General features: G+C 42.8%; 1 protein-coding gene across 6 annotated transcripts in view; it reads right to left on the bottom strand.

Annotated features, from left to right (window-relative positions):
- The window catches only part of LOC108411859 (voltage-dependent R-type calcium channel subunit alpha-1E), a 296,188-nt gene that overhangs the window by 155,606 nt on the left and 117,093 nt on the right, over positions 1-23,489 (bottom strand). For 5 of the 6 annotated variants that reach the window (XM_037535798.1, XM_037535799.1, XM_037535797.1 and 2 more), the window contains exon 3: positions 15,833-16,099. In XM_037535798.1, coding sequence (XP_037391695.1) covers positions 15,833-16,099 — 267 coding nt within the window. Of the gene's footprint in view, positions 1-15,832; positions 16,619-23,489 lie in introns of those variants that run through there. The other variant, XM_017683628.2, reaches the window with a different exon arrangement.

Here is a 23,489-nt window from a genome sequence, read left to right as displayed (position 1 = left end):
GACACCCACATACATACACACTAGTGAACACACAGACTAGGGGGCAGTGAGCACACTTGCCTGGAGCAGTGGGCAGCCCTATCCACAGCAGTTGGGGGTTAGGTGTCTTGCTCAAGGGCACTTCAGTCACATGCTGTTGGCCGAGGGTGACTGAACCGGCGATGTTCCAGCCGGAAGGCTGGTTCCCTAACCTCCAGCCCACGACTGCCCGGTTAGGGTGACACTCGAAAACAAGGGGTAAGATAAAAATAAGAAATGGGACTGGGCCTAAGTGACTTCTCTACTGTCATCTCTTATATTGATGAGATATAGCGAAAAATGGTGAGATTAAATTAGTTCATTGTCCTTTGAAAATATGTTCCAAATTTGCTCAAATGATAGTTGAATAACTGTTGAATGGAATTCAATTCAATGCACTTTAATTACCATGACTTTTCTTGAGCTGTGCACCTGGATTGGGGGGCACTTGGGATTAGGGAAGGCACTAATCCGACACTCCCCTGTAACACCTACAGACACAAACACAGTGTGTTGTAACCACTGATGCAGGTGATGTTTATAAGAACAGTGAAGATATACGGTGCTCTGCAACAGACAGATAACTCCCTTCATCTAGTTCATTTCCAATCAAAACACCCATTAAGTGCAAGATTTTCATTTTTCAGGAGATATTCCAGAGAAGATTAGATATAAAATAAACCATTTGCGAAATGTAGGCTCCTAACAACCACCTGGAAGAGCTGGTAGCCACCAAAAGTGCCCCCATCAGATAAACAGCAATGAAAGCTTTGATCTCTGAGAGAGAGGAGAAGATCAAGCTGGTGTTTCTGTCCATCCTTCCACTGTGAGAAGACCACTCAGCGCTGTGGGTCTGAAAGGACGTGTAGCTGATCAAGAAGAACCTCACTGAGAAAAGGAGACGGACACATCAAACAAAGAAGCTGAACGATGGACTGACCACCCCAGAGTCCAGACCTCAGCACCACTGAATGGGTTTGATTAGTTCAGAAAATCATCAACCAGCTTCTCAGACTGAGCTTTGGAGGTGAGTCTGCAGGTTCTCTGAGGAGCTGATGGAATGAATGGAAGCTGGAATGAAGGGAAAGAGTGACACACTGAACAGCTGAGAGGAGATTTAGCTGCTGAGGCTTCTGTGCATTTTTTGTCTTTTTTCCTGACACTAAAAAATGAATAACTTGTACTTAATTGCTGTTTTGAGTGGAAATGAAATGAATTAAACGGGGTCTGTGACTTTTGTAGAGTATATATATGTAAAGGTTTCAGCTGCTCTTCTATCATTTATTAGTTCTACAGAAATGTGTGTCCTTTACTCACAAGCGGAGTCTCTAATGAGAGCTTCTGGGACACACACATCACACACTCACTCCGGTCTCAAACGGGTTTAAAAATAGCGGCGCTGTCTGCATTTCTGTGTTTTCATACTGGCTCCAAACCTCGTTAGATGGAGGTGAAAATAACGACTCGCACACTCTCAGCCAACACACGCTCGAAGAAACAGCGCGAGACACACAGACGGAGAACAGAACGGGAAAACAGACGCAAATAAAGACATTTAGGTAGACGAGAAAATAAAAGACACACAAAGAGAAAGACAGCACCAAGAAATCGAACATCACAAGATCCCAGTGGCGTCTGGTCGGGTTCCTACAGTCCAGTGTTCTTTAGTCCAGTTTTAACACCCCTAGGACTTTCTCAGCCTCATCTTCTATAGAGAACAAACTTTAATATGGCATTTTTTCAGCAAATTTTAGTGCACGATTTCTGTTTATTTGCTGAGTTTAACACATTGTAAAAGATAAAACATGAAATATAGACTGATATTTACACTGCATTGACAAAAGTATCCGCTCGTCTGGCTTCACACGCATATGAACTTCACTGACATCCCATTCATAATGCATAAGGTTTAATATGATGTTGGCTCACCCTTTGCAACTATAACAGCTTTCCACAAGGGTTAGGAGTGTTCATGGGAATTTCTGACCGTTCTTCCAGAAGCGCATTTGTGAGGTCAGACACTGATGTTGGACGAGAAGGCCTGGCTCACAGTCTCCGCTCTAATTCATCCCAAAGGTGCTCTATGGGGTTGAGGTCAGGACTCTGTGCAGGCCAGTCAAGTTCTTCCACACCAAACTGGCTCATCCACGTCTTTATGGACCTGCTTTGTGCACTGGTGCGCAGTCATGTTGGAACAGAAAGGGGCCGTCCCCAAACTGTTCCCACAAAGTTGGGAGCATGAAATTGTCGAAAGCTTTAAGAGCTCCTTTCACTGGAACTAAGGGGCCGAGCCCAACTCCTGAGAAACACCCCCACACCATGATCCCCCCTCCACCAAACTTTACACTTGGCACAGTGCAGTCAGACAAGTACCGTCTCCTGGCAACCGCCAAAACCAGACACGTCCATCAATTTGCCAGATGGAGAGAACACGTCTCCACTGCTCTAAAGTCCAGTTTAAAAAAACAGACTTATTAAAAACAGTTTTTTATATAAACATATATATATATATATATATGGTGTTTTAATTACTTTTTACTGTGTAATAGTTGATCTCATCTGCTTGCATTTCTCTTAACATTTCTTTGGGTCAGATGTGGATTACAGGTGACAATGATGGCTGCTTTGACCCCTTCCTTGAATATTGCACATGCTAGCTGCGTTACCCAACTGGATCCCTCTGATCGTAACAGACTTTGATGACATGTTAGTCAGAAACGTGGCAAACAAAGGCCACAGTCTAGCTTTAGTAGAGCTCACTGCTACAGTCCATACAGAAACACCTGTAACACTGTCAGAGAAACTCTACGGCTCTGAATCTTCAGGTGGGTTCTCTTCTGCAGAGAGAACACTGAAGCTCCTCCTCACTCCAGACTAAAAGATCAATTATTGATTATGATCTCGGTGGGGAACTTCCCTTACCACCCCAGCGGGGATCAGAGGGGGAACAGCTGTGCCCTACTGCAGCTTCATTAAAGTGAGGGTTCAAGATAAAATCACACACACCCCTAACAACAGTGGATCAGCCAAGATGTGTGGCATCTGAAATGAGCCTTTTTTGGTTTTAGCACTGGAGCTATGAGGCTAACATAGCCAATAATGAAAGCTTATTCGCTACAGGAGTCTCTAAATCTCAGCTTGCTGGTGTCATCTGCCAACTTTAGAATGCCTGTGGCTGTTTTAGTTGAGTTTTCCTTTCTCCTTTCTTTTATTTATTGTTTGTTTGTTTGTTTGTTTGTTTAGAATAATAAAAATGATGATTATTATTATATTTTTTGCAACTGTTCAGTAAAAAATGAGATTTTTCTAAAATTTTAGCTTTGTTGTTGTTTATTAAGGCCATTCTTCATTTTGGTGTGTTTACTGATATTTTATGGCTGTTTTCTATTTGAGTTTGTATGTTTTATATATATAAATCTTTTTGTCTTGATGATTTTCATTTGTTTTAGTTTCTAAATTTCATTTCAACTTTTTCAATCCCTTTGCTTGGCTACACTTTAAATGAGGGTCACCCTCAATGTGCGTCCGAGTTGAAATAAAGGTTGATTGGTTGATTGATACCCCACCGACTGGCACTGTGAAAACTTCCTGCCTAAATAAGAAACTATAAAAATGCTGCACAGCTTAAAACACTTTCAGCTGCCTAGAAGCCTGAATTTAGACCATGTTTATAGATAACAGTGAGCCACACAGTGTCAGAAACCACAGAATCAACTCTATTAGAGACTCTGAACACCCCCACGCGGTTTGAGTCAGGCGTGCATTTACATTTACAGCATTTGGCAGACGCTGTTGTCCAGAGCGACTTACAATTTGATCATTTTACACAGGTAGGCCAAGGCGATGTTAGGAGTCTTGCCCAAGGACCCTTATTGGTATAGCATAGGGTGGTTACCCAGGTGGGGAACCCCAGTCTCCAGCATGGAAGGCAGAGGTGTTACCCACAACACTAACATGATGACAACTGGTTGGGGTATAAGCTTCCACTACACGTTAGCTATATGAGCCTCAAATCTAAACATGTCTTGACTGATCAACTACATTTTTCACCAAACTGTTCTTCTGACCTGCACGATTAGACATTGATATACACTGCTCAAAAAATAAAGGGAACACCAATAACACATCCTAGATCTGAATGAATGAAATATTCTCATTGAATACTTTGTTCTGTACAAAGCTGAATGTGCTGACAACAAAATCAATGGAAATCAAATTTATTAACCAATGCAGGCCTGGATTTGGAGTCACACACAAAATTAAAGTGGAAAAACACGACAGGCTGATCCAACTTTGGTGTAATGTCCTTAAAACAAGTCAAAATGAGGCTCAGTATTGTGTGTGGCCTCCACGTCCCTGTATGACCTCCCTACAACACCTGGGCAGCTCCTGATGAGGCGGCGGATGGTCTCCTGAGGGATCTCCTCCCAGACCTGGACTAAAGCATCTGCCAACTCCTGGACAGTTTGTGGTGCAACGTGGCGTTGGTGGATGGAGCGAGACATGATGTCCCAGATGTGCTCAATCGGATTCAGATCTGGGGAACGGGCGGGCCGGTCCATAGCTTCAATGCCTTCATCTTGCAGGAACTGCTGACACACTCCAGCCACATGAGGTCCAGCACTGTCCTGCATTAGGAGGAACCCAGGGCCAACCGCACCAGCATATGGTCTCACAAGTGGTCTGAGGATCTCATCTCGGTACCTAATGGCAGTCAGGCTACCTCTGGCGAGCACATGAGGGCTGTGCGGCCCTCCAAAGAAATGCCACCCCATACCATTACTGACCCACTGCCAGATGCTGAAGGATGTTGCAGGCAGCAGATCGCTCTCCACGGCGTCTCCAGACTCTGTCACGTCTGTCACATGTGCTCAGTGTGAACCTGCTTTCATCTGTGAAGATCACAGGGCACCAGTGGCGAATTTGCCAATCCTGGTGTTCTCTGGCAAATGCCAAGTGTCCTGCACAGTGTTGGGCTGTGAGCACAACCCCCATCTGTGGACGTCGGGCCCTCATACCATCCTCATGGAGTCGGTCTCTGACCATTTGTGCAGACACATGCACATTTGTGGCCTGCTGGAGGTCATTCTGCAGGGCTCTGGCAGTGCTCCTCCTGTTCCTCCTTGCACAAAGGCGGAGGTAGCGGTCCTGCTGCTGGGTTGTTGCCCTCCTACGGCCTCCTCCACGTCTCCTGGTGTACTGGCCTGTCTCCTGGTAGCGCCTCCAGCCTCTGGACACTACGCTGACAGACACAGCAAACCTTCTTGCCACAGCTCGCATCGATGTGCCATCCTGGATGAGCTGCACTACCTGAGGCACTTGTGTGGGTTGTAGAGTCCGTCTCCTGCTACCACGAGTGTGAAAGCAGCACCGACATTCAAAAGTGACCAAAACATCAGCCAGAAAGCAGAAAGGTACTGAGAAGTGGTCTGTGGTCCCCACCTGCAGAACCACTCCTTTATTGAGTGTGTCTTACTAATCGCCAATAATTTCCACCTGTTGTCTGTTCCATTTACACAACAGCTGTGAAATTGATTGTCAGTGTTGCTTCCTAAGTGGACAGTTTGATTTCACAGAAGTTTGATTTACTTGGAGTTATATTGTGTTGTTTAAGTGTTCCCTTTATTTTTTTGAGCAGTGTAGTTTCTGATATTCGATATAGAGGGTAAAATGATGCCTCCAGACTCCAGACTGGAAAATATGCTGATTTAGGAGGCCTAAATAATTATGTTTACTAATGGAGGTGGCGGTTTATCATCTCCCAGATGACTCTAACAGACAGCTAACAGATTTCTGCAGCTCTAAACATGCTTCTGAATCACAACGAGCTGTTTTTCTTCATGCCTCTGAGGGACAGATTGGAGTGTGTTTGCTTTGGTATAGTGCCAGACCATTACAGCACCGTTAGCGCTGTTAGCACCGTTAGCATGCCTGAGTCGCTGCGCCTTTAGAACAGAAACGAGTGACGGAAACTTCCCATCCGCCCCGATAGATCACCACAATCTAATTTAACATGCGCGCGCAGCCGTTCTCTTGCTGGAGGAAGGTTACAGTCAGGGGGCTCATCAATCAGCTTCAGCCTGGTAACCAGCTGCTGGCTATGCTGAGAATGGAAACCAGAAATTAAAGCATCAGTTCTATGATAGAGTCATCACTGCTGTCAAACTGCTGTCTAACACTGTCTATACTCTCAGCATCCAGCAAAGCCAAGGAAAAGATGAAAGGAGTTCAGCACCAAATACTGTAGCAGCACAGAACAAAGCAGTCCAATCAAAATCATTTACGCGAGGTGTGTAAGGCATTCTATTAACACAGACTAGCAGCACTAAGGAAGCACATTGGGTTTAATAAGGCGAACTTTGGAAAACACTGATGATTGACAAGTGACTGACTTTTTCAATGTGGCGTGCACTAGCAGCATGCCATCCAGCAATGATTGTTACAGTAACCCATCATCACAGTGGACGGCACATGTTATATCAGTGCGGTTGATCCAGATGAAAGTGCTACAGACACACACTTTTCATTTGTCACACTTTCACTGGTTGCCTTATAGTTGCTCCAGCAGTCTACCAATAACTGCACCACAGAAATCCACCTAACCCAATAACCTTGAAACCAAAAGCCCAGCCCAATATCAGCAATCAATGCTCCTGCTCCAATAACGCTGCACAGATAAGTATTTTCTGATAACGTCAAAATGATAACCCCTCTCAAATTAAATTGTCCCAATAGCCCTACCCCAAAAACCTTACTCAATAACCCCCTCTATAACCCCACTCAATAACCCCACTCAATAACACCACTCAATAACATTACTCAATAACCCCACTCAATAACACCACTCTATAACCCCACTCAATAACCCCCTCTATAACCCCACTCAATAACCCCCTCTATAACCCCACTCAATAACCCTACTCAATAACCCTACTCAATAACCCCACTCAATAACACCACTCAATAACCCCACTCAATAACCCCCTCTATAACCCCACTCAATAACACCACTCAATAACCCCACTCAATAACCCCACTCAATAACCCCACTCAATAACATTACTCAATAACCCTACTCAATAACCCCACTCAATAACACCACTCAATAACCCCACTCAATAACCCCACTCAATAACACCACTCAATAACCCCACTCAATAAACCCACTCAATAACATTACTCAATAACCCCACTCAATAACCCCACTCTATAACCCCACTCAATAACCCCACTCAATAACACCACTCAATAACCCCACTCAATAACCCCACTCAATAACACCACTCAATAACCCCACTCAATAACCCCCTCTATAACCCCACTCAATAACCCCACTCAATAACCCCACTCAATAACATTACTCAATAACCCTACTCAATAACCCCACTCAATAACACCACTCAATAACCCCACTCAATAACCCCACTCAATAACCCCACTCTATAACACCACTCAATAACCCCACTCAATAACCCCACTCAATAACCCCCTCTATAACCCCACTCAATAACCCCACTCAATAACCCCACTCAATAACCCTACTCAATAAACCCACTCAATAACATTACTCAATAACCCTACTCAATAACCCCACTCAATAACACCACTCAATAACCCCACTCAATAACACCACTCAATAACACCACTCAATAACCCCACTCAATAACCCCACTCAATAACCCCACTCAATAACACCACTCAATAACCCCACTCAATAACCCCACTCAATAACCCTACTCAATAACCCCACTCAATAACCCTACTCAATAACACCACTCAATAACCCCACTCAATAACATCACTCAATAACACCACTCAATAACCCCACTCAATAACACCACTCAATAACACCACTCAATAACCCCACTCAATAACATCACTCAATAACACCACTCAATAACCCCACTCAATAACACCACTCAATAACCCCACTCAATAACCCCACTCAATAACCCCACTCAATAACCCTACTCAATAACCCCACTCAATAACCCCACTCAATAACATCACTCAATAACCCCAATCAATAACCCCACTCAATAACGCCACTCAATAACACCATTCAATAACCCCACTCAATAACCTCACTCAATAACATCACTCAATAACACCACTCAATAAACCCACTCAATAACCCCACTCAATAACCCCACTCAATAACACCACTCAATAACCCCACTCAATAACCCTACTCAATAACCCCACTCAATAACCCCACTCAATAACCCCACTCAATAACCCCACTCAATAACATCACTCAATAACCCCACTCAATAACCCCACTCAATAACATCACTCAATAACCCCACTCAATAACCCTACTCAATAACCCCACTCAATAACCCCACTCAATAACCCTACTCAATAACCCCACTCAATAACACCACTCAATAAGACCACTCAATAACCCTACTCAATAACCCCACTCTATAACCCCACTCAATAACCCTACTCAATAACCCCACTCAATAACCCCACTCAATAACCCTACTCAATAACCCCACTCAATAACCCTACACAATAACACCACTCAATAACCCCACTCAATAACATCACTCAATAACACCACTCAATAACATCACTCAATAACCCCACTCAATAACATCACTCAATAACACCACTCAATAACATCACTCAATAACCCCACTCAATAACATCACTCAATAACACCACTCAATAACACCACTCAATAACCCCACTCAATAACCCTACTCAATAACCCCACTCAATAACATCACTCAATAACACCACTCAATAACCCCACTCAATAATCCCACTCAATAACACCACTCAATAACCCCACTCAATAACCCTACTCAATAACCCCACTCAATAACCCCACTCAATAACATCACTCAATAACCCCACTCAATAACCCCACTCAATAACCCCACTCAATAACACCACTCAATAACCCTACTCAATAACCCCTACTCAATAACCCCACTCAATAACACCACTCAATAACCCCACTCAATACAAAACTCAATAACACCACTCAATAACACCACTCAATAACCCCACTCAATAACCCCACTCAATAACCCCACTCAATAACACCACTCAATAACCCTTCTCAATAACCCCACTCAATAACACCACTCAATAACACCACTCAATAACCCCACTCAATAACACCACTCAATAACACCACTCAATAACCCCACTCAATAACCCCACTCAATAACCCCCTCAATAACCCCACTCAATAACCCCACTCAATAACCCCACTCAATAACCCTACACAATAACACCACTCAAAAACCCCACTCAATAACATCACTCAAAAACACCACTCAATAACCCTACTCAATAACCCCACTCAATAAGACCACTCAATAACCCCACTCAATAACCCCACTAAATAACATCACTCAATAACATCACTCAATAACCCCACTCAATAACCCCACTCAATAACACCACTCAATAACCCTACTCAATAACCCCACTCAATAACCCCACTCAATAACCCTACTCAATAACCCCACTCAATAACACCACTCAATAACACCACTCAATAACCCTACTCAATAACCCCACTCAATAACCCCACTCAATAACCCCACTCAATAACATCACTCAATAACCCCACTCAATAACCCCACTCAATAACCCCACTCAATAACACCACTCAATAACCCCACTCAATAACACCACTCAATAACCCCACTCAATAACCCCACTCAATAACACCACTCAATAACCCCACTCAATAACACCACTCAATAACCCCACTCTATAACCCCACTCAATAACCCCACTCAATAACATCACTCAATAACCCCACTCAATAACACCACTCAATAACCCCACTCAATAACCCCACTCAATAACACCACTCAATAACCCTACTCAATAACCCCACTCAATAACACCACTCAATAACCCCACTCAATAACACCACTCAATAACCCCACTCAATAACACCACTCAATAACCCCACTCAATAACCCTACTCAAGAACATCACTCAATAACCCCACTCAATAACCCCACTCAATAACACCACTCAACAACCCCACTCAATAACCCTACTCAATAACCCCACTCAAGAACATCACTCAATAACCCCACTCAATAACCCCACTCAATACATCACTCAATAACCCCACTCAATAACCCCACTCAATAACCCCACTCAATAACACCACTCAATAACCCCAATCAATAACCCCACTCAATAACACCACTCAATAACACCACTCAATAACCCCACTCAATAACACCACTCAATAACCCTACTCAATAACCCCACTCAATAACCCTACTCAATAACCCCACTCAATAACACCACTCAATAACCCCACTAAATAACCCCACTCAATAACACCACTCAATAACCCCACTCAGTAACCCCACTCAATAACCCCACTCAATAACACCACTCAATAACCCTACTCAATAACCCCACTCAATAACCCCACTCAATAACACTATCTACTCAATAACCCTATGCAATAAGTGCCTCAATAACCCCACTCAATAACCCCACTCAATAACACTACTCAATAAGTCCCTCAATAACCCCACTCAATAACCCCACTCAATAACCCCACTCAATAACACTACCTACTCAATAACCCTATGCAATAAGTGCCTCAATAACCCCACTCAATAACCCCACTCAGTAACCCCCTCAATAACCCCACTCAATAACATCATTCAATAACACCACTCAATAACCCCACTCAATAACATCACTCAATAACCCCACTCAATAACACCACTCAATAACACCACTCAATAACCCCACTCAATAACACCACTCAATAACCCCACTCAATAACCCCACTCAATAACACTACCTACTCAATAACACTACTCAATAAGTCCCTAAATAACCCCACTCAATAACCCCACTCAGTAACCCCACTCAATAACACCACTCAATAACCCCACTCAATAACCCCACTCAATAACACCACTCAATAACCCTACTCAATAACCCTTCTCAATAACCCCCTCAATAACCCCACTCAATAACCCCACTCAATAACCCCACTCAGTAAGCCCACACAAAAACACTACTCATTAACTCCCTCAATAACCCCACTCAATAATACTACTCAATAACCCCAATCAATAACCATACTCAATAACCCCACTCAATAACCCCACTCAAAAACAATACTCCATCACCCCACTCAATAACCCTACTCAACAACCCCCTTAATAACCCCACTCAATAACCCCTCTCAATAACACTACTCAATAACACTACTCATTAACTCCCTCAATAACCCCCTCAATAACCCCACTCAGTATCCCCTTTCAATAACCCCACTCAGTAACCCCACTCAATAACACTACTCAACAACCCCCTCAATAATCCCACTCAATAACCCCACTCAATAACACTACTCAATAACCCCACTCAATAACCCTACTCAATAACACGACTCAATAACCCCACTCAATAACCCTACTCAATAACACCACTCAATAACCCCACTCAATAACCCTCCTCAATAACCCCCTCAATAACCCCACTCAACAACCCTACTCAATAATCCCCTCAATAACCCCACTCAATAACACTACTCAATAACCCCCCTCAATAACCCCACTCAATAACACTACTCAATAACCTCCTCAATAACCTCACTCAATAACACTACTCAATAACCCCACTCAATAACCCCCTCAATAACCCCCTCAATAACACTACTCAATAACCCCCTCAATAACCCCCTCAATAACACTACTCAATAACCCCCTCAATAACCCTACTCAATAACCCCACTCAATAACCCCACTCAATAACCCCACTCAATAACCCCACTCAATAACCCCACTCAATAACACCACTCAATAACACCACTCAATAACCCCACTCAATAACACCACTCAATAACCCTACTCAATAACCCCACTCAATAACCCTACTCAATAACCCCACTCAATAACACCACTCAATAACCCCACTAAATAACCCCACTCAATAACACCACTCAATAACCCCACTCAGTAACCCCACTCAATAACCCCACTCAATAACACCACTCAATAACCCTACTCAATAACCCCACTCAATAACCCCACTCAATAACACTATCTACTCAATAACCCTATGCAATAAGTGCCTCAATAACCCCACTCAATAACCCCACTCAATAACACTACTCAATAAGTCCCTCAATAACCCCACTCAATAACCCCACTCAATAACCCCACTCAATAACACTACCTACTCAATAACCCTATGCAATAAGTGCCTCAATAACCCCACTCAATAACCCCACTCAGTAACCCCCTCAATAACCCCACTCAATAACATCATTCAATAACACCACTCAATAACCCCACTCAATAACATCACTCAATAACCCCACTCAATAACACCACTCAATAACCCCACTCAATAACACCACTCAATAACCCCACTCAATAACCCCACTCAATAACACTACCTACTCAATAACACTACTCAATAAGTCCCTAAATAACCCCACTCAATAACCCCACTCAGTAACCCCACTCAATAACACCACTCAATAACCCCACTCAATAACCCCACTCAATAACACCACTCAATAACCCTACTCAATAACCCTTCTCAATAACCCCCTCAATAACCCCACTCAATAACCCCACTCAGTAAGCCCACACAAAAACACTACTCATTAACTCCCTCAATAACCCCACTCAATAATACTACTCAATAACCCCAATCAATAACCATACTCAATAACCCCACTCAATAACCCCACTCAAAAACAATACTCCATCACCCCACTCAATAACCCTACTCAACAACCCCCTTAATAACCCCACTCAATAACCCCTCTCAATAACACTACTCAATAACACTACTCATTAACTCCCTCAATAACCCCCTCAATAACCCCACTCAGTATCCCCTTTCAATAACCCCACTCAGTAACCCCACTCAATAACACTACTCAACAACCCCCTCAATAATCCCACTCAATAACCCCACTCAATAACACTACTCAATAACCCCACTCAATAACCCTACTCAATAACACGACTCAATAACCCCACTCAATAACCCTACTCAATAACACCACTCAATAACCCCACTCAATAACCCTACTCAATAACCCCCTCAATAACACCACTCAACAACCCTACTCAATAATCCCCTCAATAACCCCACTCAATAACACTACTCAATAACCCCACTCAATAACCCCACTCAATAACACTACTCAATAACCTCCTCAATAACCTCACTCAATAACACTACTCAATAACCCCACTCAATAACCCCCTCAATAACCCCCTCAATAACACTACTCAATAACCCCCTCAATAACCCCCTCAATAACACTACTCAATAACCCCCTCAATAACCCTACTCAATAACCCCCTCAATAACCCCACTCAATAACCCTACTCAATAACCCCACTCAATAACCCTACTCAATAACCCCACTCAATAACCCTCCTCAATAACCCCCTCAAGAACCCCACTCAATAACCCCACTCAATAACACTACTGAATAACCCCCTCTATAACCCCACTCAGTAACCCCTTTCAATAACCCCACTCAGTAACCCCTTTCAACAACCCCACTCAGTAACCCCACTCATTAACCTCTCTCATTAATTGTACTCAATAACCCCAGTCAGTAACCCCACTTAGTAACCCCACTCAATAACTTCCCTCAATAACCCCCTTAATAAACCTACTCAATCACACCTTCCGTAACTCCACTCAATAACCTCACTCAATAACACCACTCAATAACCCTACTCAATAACCCCACTCAATAACCCCACTCAATAACCCTACTCAATAACACCACTCAATAACCCCACTCAATAACCCTACTCAATAACACCACTCAATAACCCCACTCAATAACCCCACTCAATAACCCCCTCAAGAACTCCACTCAATAACCCCACTCAATAACCCCACTCAATAACCCTACTCAATAACCCCCTCAATAACCCCACTCAGTAACCTCTTTCAATAACCCCACTCAATAACCCCACTCAATAACACCACTCAATAACCCCACTCAATAACCCTACTCAATAACCCCCTCAATAACCCCACTCAGTAACCTCTTTCAATAACCCCACTCAGTAACCCCATTCATTAACCTCTCTCATTAATTGTACTCAATAACCTCGCTCATTAATCATACTCAATAACCCCAATCAGTAACCCCACTTAGTAACCCCACTCAATAGCTTGCCTCAATATCCCCCTTAATAACCCTACTCAATCACACCTTCCGTAACTCCACTCAATAACCCCACTCAATAACCCCCACAATAACACCTTCAATAACCCTACTCAATAACCCTACTCAACAGCCCCACTCAATAACACCTTCAATAACTCCAATCAATAACCCCACTCAATGACCTCCACCAATAACCTCCACCAATAACCCCACTCAATAACACCTTCAATAACTCCAATCAATAACCCCACTCAATGACCTCCACCAATAACCTCCACCAATAACCCCACTCAATAACCTCCACCAATAACCTCCACCAACAACCTCCACCAATAACTCCACTTAATAGCCCCACTCAATAACCCCCACCTACAAACCCATTCAATAACCCCCTCAATTACCCCAGTCAATAACTCTTACCAATAACTATATATAATATAATGCACTGCCCAAATAATCCCATGCAGCTCTGTCACACTACCAAACACAATCCAACGCTAAAGCCTCTGCTAACAGCTCTCAGCACTGCCACCCACTGGCCATTTCACTGGTCTCTCAGTTACACTCAAACTGAACTAACATTAATCTTAGACGTGTTATACGCTACACTATCTGCGCCAGTGAATCCAGTCAGCGATGCTAATGAGTGAACTCACCTTCTTTAAGGTCACCCACTGCTGACACAGCTTGTATAATCTCCATAGAAAAGTACTGACCACTACAACGAGCAGCTACACCTGAGGTCACCATGTCTAATGGCAATTTACCTATTTCTATTATCTAGAGCAGGGGTGGTTGGTTAGCACTGGTGTAAATAAGCTGAACTCTCTTAAACTCCATCTGACCGACTAACGCAGATTCCAGAGGCTGCTGTCTGTGGTGCTGAGGAGCGAGAGCACTCCAGTAGCACCTATATGACATGACACAGAGCAGCTCAGAAGACCACATGACCATCATGAATGTCACACGCTACTTACACACTGCAGTGTGTTATTCGAGCCATTGCATAGAAAGTGGAGCATATTAAACCTGAGCTCTGACAGACAGAGGACATCTGGAACAAAGGGACCACGACTTGTAGTGAAGTTGAGTGTTTACATGTGTTACGTCAGCATACGTACAGTTGATGCAACCAGTTGTTTGGAACATTCTCGCTGTCCTCCACACCTTCTCACTCTTGTCTTCCTCTGTATATGCACATGTTTGTGTATTTTATGTGTATTTATTATATCTATCTATCTATCTATCTATCTATCTATCTATCTATCTATCTATCTATCTATCTATCTATCTATCTATCTATAAAGGGTACATTTCATGCATCTATTCATTTGCTTAAATTTTATATACTAAAAAAAAATAAAACATAAAATGTGGCAAAGAGTTTGGTTACCCCATTCATATTCTATATATATATTACACACACACACACACACACACACACATATGGCATATTAAAGTTTGTTTGCTGTGAATAATGTGGTGTTATTTGCAATTATAAAATCAACAAAACATGCAGTTTGACCAGGTTTGGCCAAACTTAAGAAGGAATCTATAAAACCATCTATCTATCTATTAATCTATCAATCTATCTATGTAGATGTGTGCGTTTCAGGTTAAGGTCATGCTGTTTTGTTACCCAAAGGATATGGCCACTCTATGATCTTCTTGGCGTACTTCCTGACCACATTATCCTCGCTGAAGATGAAGAGTGACCTGTTGACGGTAAAGCAGTTCTGCCGGACGGGGATGGGGTTATACAGGGCCATGGTGCGCGCTCTCTGCGCTTTCGTCTGTTTGAAGACGGGCGAAACCCCTCCGGTGGAGACGGCAGGGGCTTCGCGGGTGCGGCTGCGCTCGGACCCCGTGTCCACGGCAACCAGCAGCCCCGGAACATCGTCCCCGAACCGTGCCATCCTGCAGGGAACAAAGGGCAGAAGATCAGCCCTGAGGGAAGGAAAAAAGAAGAAAAAAATACTGTCCGCTGGGTTCAGTCCAGCATCAGCATCAGGTCCCTGGTCCACCTGCTGCTCTAAAGGGTCCACAGCATCATCTGAAGCAGCAGGTCAGATCGAGCCTCCCAGTCCAGCCTCCAGCTGCTCTACTGCTTTAACATTCACGCAAACAGACACTCCGTCAGAGCAGCCGCTGATGTTCCTGACCGCCGCTCATCACAGCAGGTTCCTGCAGTCCGAGCTCCTGAATTAATTAAAGCCACTCCGTTTCATTCACACACAAACTTTTCCCGCGTTTTTCCCTCGTTCTGTGTATAAATCCTCCTCTGGCTCAGAGCTGCGCTCTCTCTCTCTCTCTCCCTCTCTCTCTCTTTCTCTCTCCCTCCTTCTCTCTGTAGACTGAACCTGCAGCTGCAGCTCGGAGCCACTCCCACCTGCTCACTCTCACACGCAACAGAGTGGAAACCAGAGCAGAGCGAGCAGATCCTGATACTGTGAAGTGATCAGAGGGTCTCAGAGACTCAGATCCTTTCCCCGCTGGCAGACTCCTCCCCCTCCAACACTGTACATTCTATTCAGTGGTCAAATTGTCAATTTGAAGGTGGGATCAAAAGACCCAGGGGAGGGTGGCTATTAAATGTAACCATTTTTAAGTGCAGAAAAAAGGTCTTTTACAATATCACTCATCTCATGCTGCGATTCGATTGCCTAGATATGGGGTGTGCAAACCTGGTCCTGCAGAGTTTAGATTCAAGTCTAATCTAACACACCTAATCCAGGTGATGGAGGCCTTGAGGGGCGTCTAATTATCAGAACTAGTTTTTTTGGATCAGAACTATCCAGGGAGGTTGATCTCCAGGACCTCTATTGAGCACCCCGGACTAGAGAGTAACAATCAGACTCAAGTACATTCTGAAGTCTTTGGAGTGTGAGTGAGTACAGGTTGAGTCTCTGAGGTGCATGTCTGAGTCAAGTCTCTTGGGTGTGAATATGAGTCTCAAATGTCTGGGGTGTGAGCTGGAGTTTCGAGTCTCTGAAGTGTGAATCTGATTCAAGTCTCTGGAGTCTGAATCTAAGTCAACTCTCTAGGTTGTGAGTCTGAGTTGAGTTTTTTGGGTGCAAGTCAGAGTCAAGTCTCTGGAGTGTGAGTCTGAGTTGAGCCTCTGGTATCAGAGTTTGAGTAAACTCTAGGTTGTGAGTCAGAGTCAAATCTCTAGGTTGTGAGTCAAAGTCAAGTCTTTGGTGTGTGAGTCTGAGTTTTGAGTCTCTAGGGTCTGAGTTTGAGTCAAGTCTTTGAGGTGTGAGTCCAAGTCTCTGGAGTGCGAGTCTGAATCAAGTCTCTGGGGTGCAAGTCTGCAAGTTCCTAAGGTGTGAGTCCGAGTTTAAAGTGTCTGGCAAGTCTAAGTCTTGAGTCACTGGAGTGTTAGTCGAGTTGTGTCTCGGAGATGCGAGTCCAAATCTCTGGGTTGTGAGCCAGAGTTTTGAGTCTCTGGGGTATGAGCCAGAGTTTTGAGTCTCTGGGGTATGAGCCAGAGTTTCGAGTCTCTGGGGTATGAGCCAGAGTTTTGAGTCTCTGGGGTATGAGCCAGAGTTTTGAGTCTCTGGGGTATGAGCCAGAGTTTCGAGTCTCTGGGGTATGAGCCAGAGTTTTGAGTTTTGGGTGAGAGTCTGAGTTAAGTCTCTGAGGTACAAGTCTGAGTCCAGTAACCAGCTTTTCATTACAGAACAACCTTCAACCTTCAGGATAAGGTTTCCAAGTACACAGGAGAAGCAGGACATTGGCACCTGACTTAAAACCAGAAATACTTGAAACTCAACCTGGACTTAATCAGTGACTTTTGCTAGGATTATTTTATGAATCAATATGAATGATATAATAAATAGATTTTCATTTATTCCAGTAAATGCTGAGTGTCGCTTTGAACAGACTGGAGCAGTTGGTAGTGGGGGCCGGAGGCGGTTGAGCAAATGTGGCTTAAAAATCATAACATACTCCTGCTGTGATGGTATAATCATCCGTAACTGCTCATAAACATTTCAAAACTGAGAATGGACAGTTTCTGCACAAAAGGCACCATCATTCTCCACCAAACACCACTGCTCTCTATCCAACACCAACAACCTCCACCACATACCATCATTCTCCAATGAACACCTTTATTCTCCATCAAACCCCATCTTTCTCCACCAAACACCATCATTCTCCACTACACACCATCATTCTCCAATGAACACCATCATTCTCCACCAAATACAATCGCTCTCTACCAAAGACTGACATTCCTCACCACATACCATCATTCTCCAATGAATACCATCAATCTCCACTAAACAATATCATTCTTCAACACCACTATTCTCCACCAAACAACACCATTCTGTACCAACACCCACTATTCTTCAACACCACCATTCTCTACCAAACACCACCATTCTGTACCAACCACCACCATTCTCCACTCCATACCAGCATTTTCCACCAAACACTATCATTCTTCAACGCCTCCATTCTCCACCAACCACCACCATTCTCCACCACACACCAACATTTTCCACCAATCACTATCATTTTTCAACACCTCCATTCTCCACCAACCACCACCATTCTCCACTCCACATCATTTTCCACCAATCACTATCATTCTTCCACCCCTCCATTCTCCACCACACACCACCATTCTCCACTCCACATCATTTTCCACCAAACACTATCATTCTTCCACCCCTCCATTCTCCACCACACACCACCATTCTCCACTCCACACCATTTTCCACCAAACACTATCATTTTTAAACACCTCCATTCTCCACCACACACCACCATTCTCCACCACACACCAACATTTTCCACCAATCACTATCATTTTTCAACACCTCCATTCTTCACCAAATACCACCTTTCTTCACCAAACACCAACATTTTCCACCAAACACCACCATTCTCCTTTTAACACAAACATCACCCACATTCTTTACTGGACAAATGAAGCAGTGAATGATGGAGAACATTGCAGAGTCTCCAACAGTTACACACAGGTACACACAACTTTTGTTTGGGTTTATTGGTGTTTATAGAAGAACGTTAAAAGGGCCCACTTTCTACATATTTCTAAAGTGTTTGTTTTTTACCACAAATGGTCATAATCATATTTACATGATCAGCAACCTCTCTTCAGCCCTTCAACTAAACACTTTTTACTATGCCTTTAAGACTAATACATGCACACGAGCTCTGTTCCAATCGGCTGTGCCTTATTCAAAAAGCTTTGTAACATCACAAAAACAATGAATTCAAAACCTTAAAAAATGCTACATCCAACTCTTTTCTATTTAAGAAAGCAGTAGTAAAGATCCAGTTTTCCGGGATATGGGCCCTTTAAAGAGAAACTGAGTGGTCAGAAGGGAAACTGAGGTACAAGCCAACAGATTTAAGGAGCAGTTTGTTTATGTGGGCTAATTATGACCTACTACACAATTAAACAACCTGTACGGAGGAGAAAAGACAGATGATGATAATGTAAGTGAAAAAGGCAGCAGCCAAATGGTTCAGCGCAGCACTGCAGGCTGACAGAGAAGACTAAAATAAACCTGAGACTCCCTCTCTCTCTCTCTCTCTCTCTCTCTCTCTCTCTCTCTCTCTCTCTCTCTCTCTCTCTCTCTCTCGCACATGGCAGAAGAAGGAAAAAACTGAAGAGGCAGAAACTAGAGAGCAGCACAGAGGAAGTAAAACTCAGGTGAGAAACTTGCTAACAGAACAGTTTTTGTGTTTTACTGGCTGTAATCTTTGGCCTAGTTAGAGGGGTATTCCACCAGTTTTTCAAAATTCAGTGGTTGAGATGTAAACACGAGTCATTCTGTCATTCAAACCATCATAAAACAGTGTCTCAGACATCCCATAGTGTATTCATAACTATCTCAAGTATCTGTGAAGAGGTTTTAGAGGTGGACGTCTGGTTCACCAAACCGCTCTAAACGTCTCTGTTTACATCTGAACCACTTATGTAGCAAATCTGCAGACGTCCCCTGAAATATGACGCATTTTCAGGTGAAACAGGATATTCAAGGAAATATTGTGGATGGAACACAATTTTATCTGTATTCGATTTTGACATCCGGATGCTGATCTGCACTAATCTTGGAGAATGAGCTCCTGCATCGGAGGACAGGGACAAAATCCTGGTAGTACAGGAGGCACAGATGGAGGAGGAGGATGAGGAGGATGAGGAGGAGGAAGACGGAAAGCATTAAAAATCTGTACCAGGAGCCCGTATTTATTTGAGCCAGTATGTGCAGCTGAGAGTGGAGGTGTTCTTGCTTAGTGGTGGGTGGGGGAGGGAAAACATGCTGTGATATTACTGGTCAATATATTAGTAAAGTGCCCAAAGACTCCATACAACGGAAAATCCAGTTTTCCTTGATATTCAATAATATGAGTGCCATATCATAATACTCACTTCTAAATCTATAGTTTCCATATATGGAAACTGAGCATTTTGTGATGTCACCAAACCCAGCACATTTACCTATACGCAGCTACAGCTGTTTAGCTCCGCCCACATACTCTGAAGTCATAAGGATGGATGAATTATGAAATATGACTGGTACATAAAACCACACAATTGTCCTTCCTCAGGGAAAAGAATGAAGTACATGAGAAAAGTATCACATGGGGCCTTTATCTATCAATATGAAGAAGGATCTGAACTAGCAGGGTAAATAAAAAATAGTCAACTTTGATTTCAGGTCGACTTCATCCAGTAAAAGCACATGATTAGTTCTCAACGGCTGATTATATTGTAGAAAACAGTTTAAATGCTACAGTTAAAGTTACACTAAGGCAAGATTAGGGGATTTGGAGACCTCTCTGGTGGGAATGTGTAATCGCATGCAATGCACAGAATGTTCTGTAGCATGGGTTGTGCTTTGGCCCCCTTCCCTGAGTGGATGAATCTGACGACTAAAAGAGATTCAGAGAGAACTCAGACATTAGCATGCTATTAGCGATTTTTTATGCTTGTTATGAAGAAAAAGACCAAAATACACTGAAACGACATTAAACTAAGATAAAACAGCGGATATCGTGATTTTTTAATGGTGAACATTCTCAAATTTGTGGGTTTCTTTGGTCTCTTGTTCTCCATCTTGCCCGTTTTTCTATTTTTCCCCATATCTATTTCCCTCCGTTTGGAGGGTCATGTAGGCCCAACACTTCACCCCACCCTTCTATCTCAACAAGAATCAGGACACCCCACCCCTAGACGTGTACGCACAAAACAGAGGGGTAAGGGGTGGTGGGGTGAGGGGTGAAATGGGATTGGGCCTAAATTACCACACACAACATGTGGTAGGTGTTCAATGTCTCCAACACACTGCAAAAAATAGCATCTTGTCAAGAGAAATGATCTTAATTCTAGTCTATCAATGTGATATTTCTTATTTTGAGATGGTCGTGCACTTATTATAAGATTTTTTTCACCTGTTTTAATTAATTTTATCAAGTAAAATCCTCTCACTATACTGGCAGACAGTTCTGCTGGTTTTAAGCTCATTTTTACAACATGCGCAATCATCTGCTAACATAGTGAGATCATTTAACTTTATAGAATTGCTTAAAACAAGTAAAAATGTTTGGAAAAAAGATAAATAATCTCAGAATAAGCTTACTGTAATCTCAACAGCAGAAATATTAGATTTATTGACTATATTAAAGATCATTTTACTTGCCAAGATGACATTTTTTGCAGTGCGTTCTTGATTATGTGGCGTCTGAACAAGGACAAATCAAGACAAATCACGTTTATTGTCACATCACATTTATACAGGCGGAAAGTGAGTGAAAAAACACACACACAAAAAAAAAAAAATATATATATATATATATATATATATATATATACACACTGACACTGAATATACACATATACACAATATGCAAGACGTCAGGCAACGTGTTTTTTTTCTGCGAACTGTCACTTTAAGTAGAGAGAGAGAGAGAGAGAGAGAGAGAGAGAGAAAGAGACAAAGAGAGAGGGTTGGACCATATGTGAAATGTGTTCATATGTCGCCACATATTCATAAACCCCTGAATGCTGCTGGTGGTGGTGGCGACTGATGTGACCGCAGGAGGGAAAACACTCAGGTTTTTCCACTCAGCCGAGTAACATGAGGTCGCACTGGCCACACGTTTCCAATCAACATTATCATTAAGCTGACAACAATATGTTTACATATAAATGTCCGAAATAGCTGTAATCATCTCATCCTGAACATCTACACGGTTCAGATAATCAACACGAAGCTGTAGCTGGGTCATTCTGCATCTGGCGTTTACAGATAAATTACACTTAAAAAACGTTACAATTTATTTACATTTTAAAATATAATATTTATATAATATTTACAAAACATGGTTTTCTGCTATCTTAACTGCAAGTATCTACACATGACCATGAAATACATGAACTAAATGACATAAAGAAAACAAACGCCAAATAAATAATATAAAATATAGAATAAAAGTCCCCAGGAGTCGTGTCACTGGTGTCACCGCGTAGCAAAAAGTCTCTTATTTTGAAATAAAAGTCACACCGATGACGTCGCTCGACCTCCTTTGACCGGTTTTCTGAGGATCTATGAAGAAAAGCTCATGGTGAGTCCACTGCGTCTCTCAGTTCTCAGAGATTCTCTCATTCAGCTCATGATCTCATATGAAGCCTTTAGCTGACGTCACTGGTGTGACCGACTTTATTTTGAGGTCATTGTGAAAAAATACAGTACAGGTGGATTAAATTCCATATTTTAGTGGATTTTTCGATGATTGACAGCGTTTGATTTTTCGTTAATGTCTCTGGTGTTACCTTTATCATGTAGAACACCAGTGAGGATCAGTAACACCAGTGACTCCTATGGAGAGACAGAACAGTGGACGAAGCATGTACTTAATTCCAGTATTTACTAAATGCTAGAATACCTGTATCATTAAAATACTGTACTCCACTGCTGTTCTGGTTGCTACCTCAGTGACTGCTATGCTTATACATGCTAGGCTACCTGCTAAATGTTCCATCCCCCTGTGCACGGCCCCACATGCTCTCAGTGCCGTGTGCTGCCCGTACTTCTGTGTTTATTGTAAGTCATTTGGATTTATTGCACTGGGTTGATTGCATTGTTTTGCACTCCTGTTTTACACCAGAAACGTCAACTTGAAATGTAGAATTGTTGGATGTGTCCAGAATGATTGACAGATTCTGACAGGACGGAAAAGGCTGTGACACATCTAGTAAAATTATATCCATAATAATATTTTAATAAAAATCATGTTCAGAATATTAATAAACAGATGTTCTAGAAGT

The sequence above is a fragment of the Pygocentrus nattereri genome, chromosome 28, assembly GCF_015220715.1.
Source record: "Pygocentrus nattereri isolate fPygNat1 chromosome 28, fPygNat1.pri, whole genome shotgun sequence".
Lineage (NCBI taxonomy): Eukaryota > Metazoa > Chordata > Actinopteri > Characiformes > Serrasalmidae > Pygocentrus > Pygocentrus nattereri.
The sequence above is the reverse complement of the archived record's forward strand: the minus strand, read 5'-3'. Positions and strand labels throughout refer to the sequence as shown.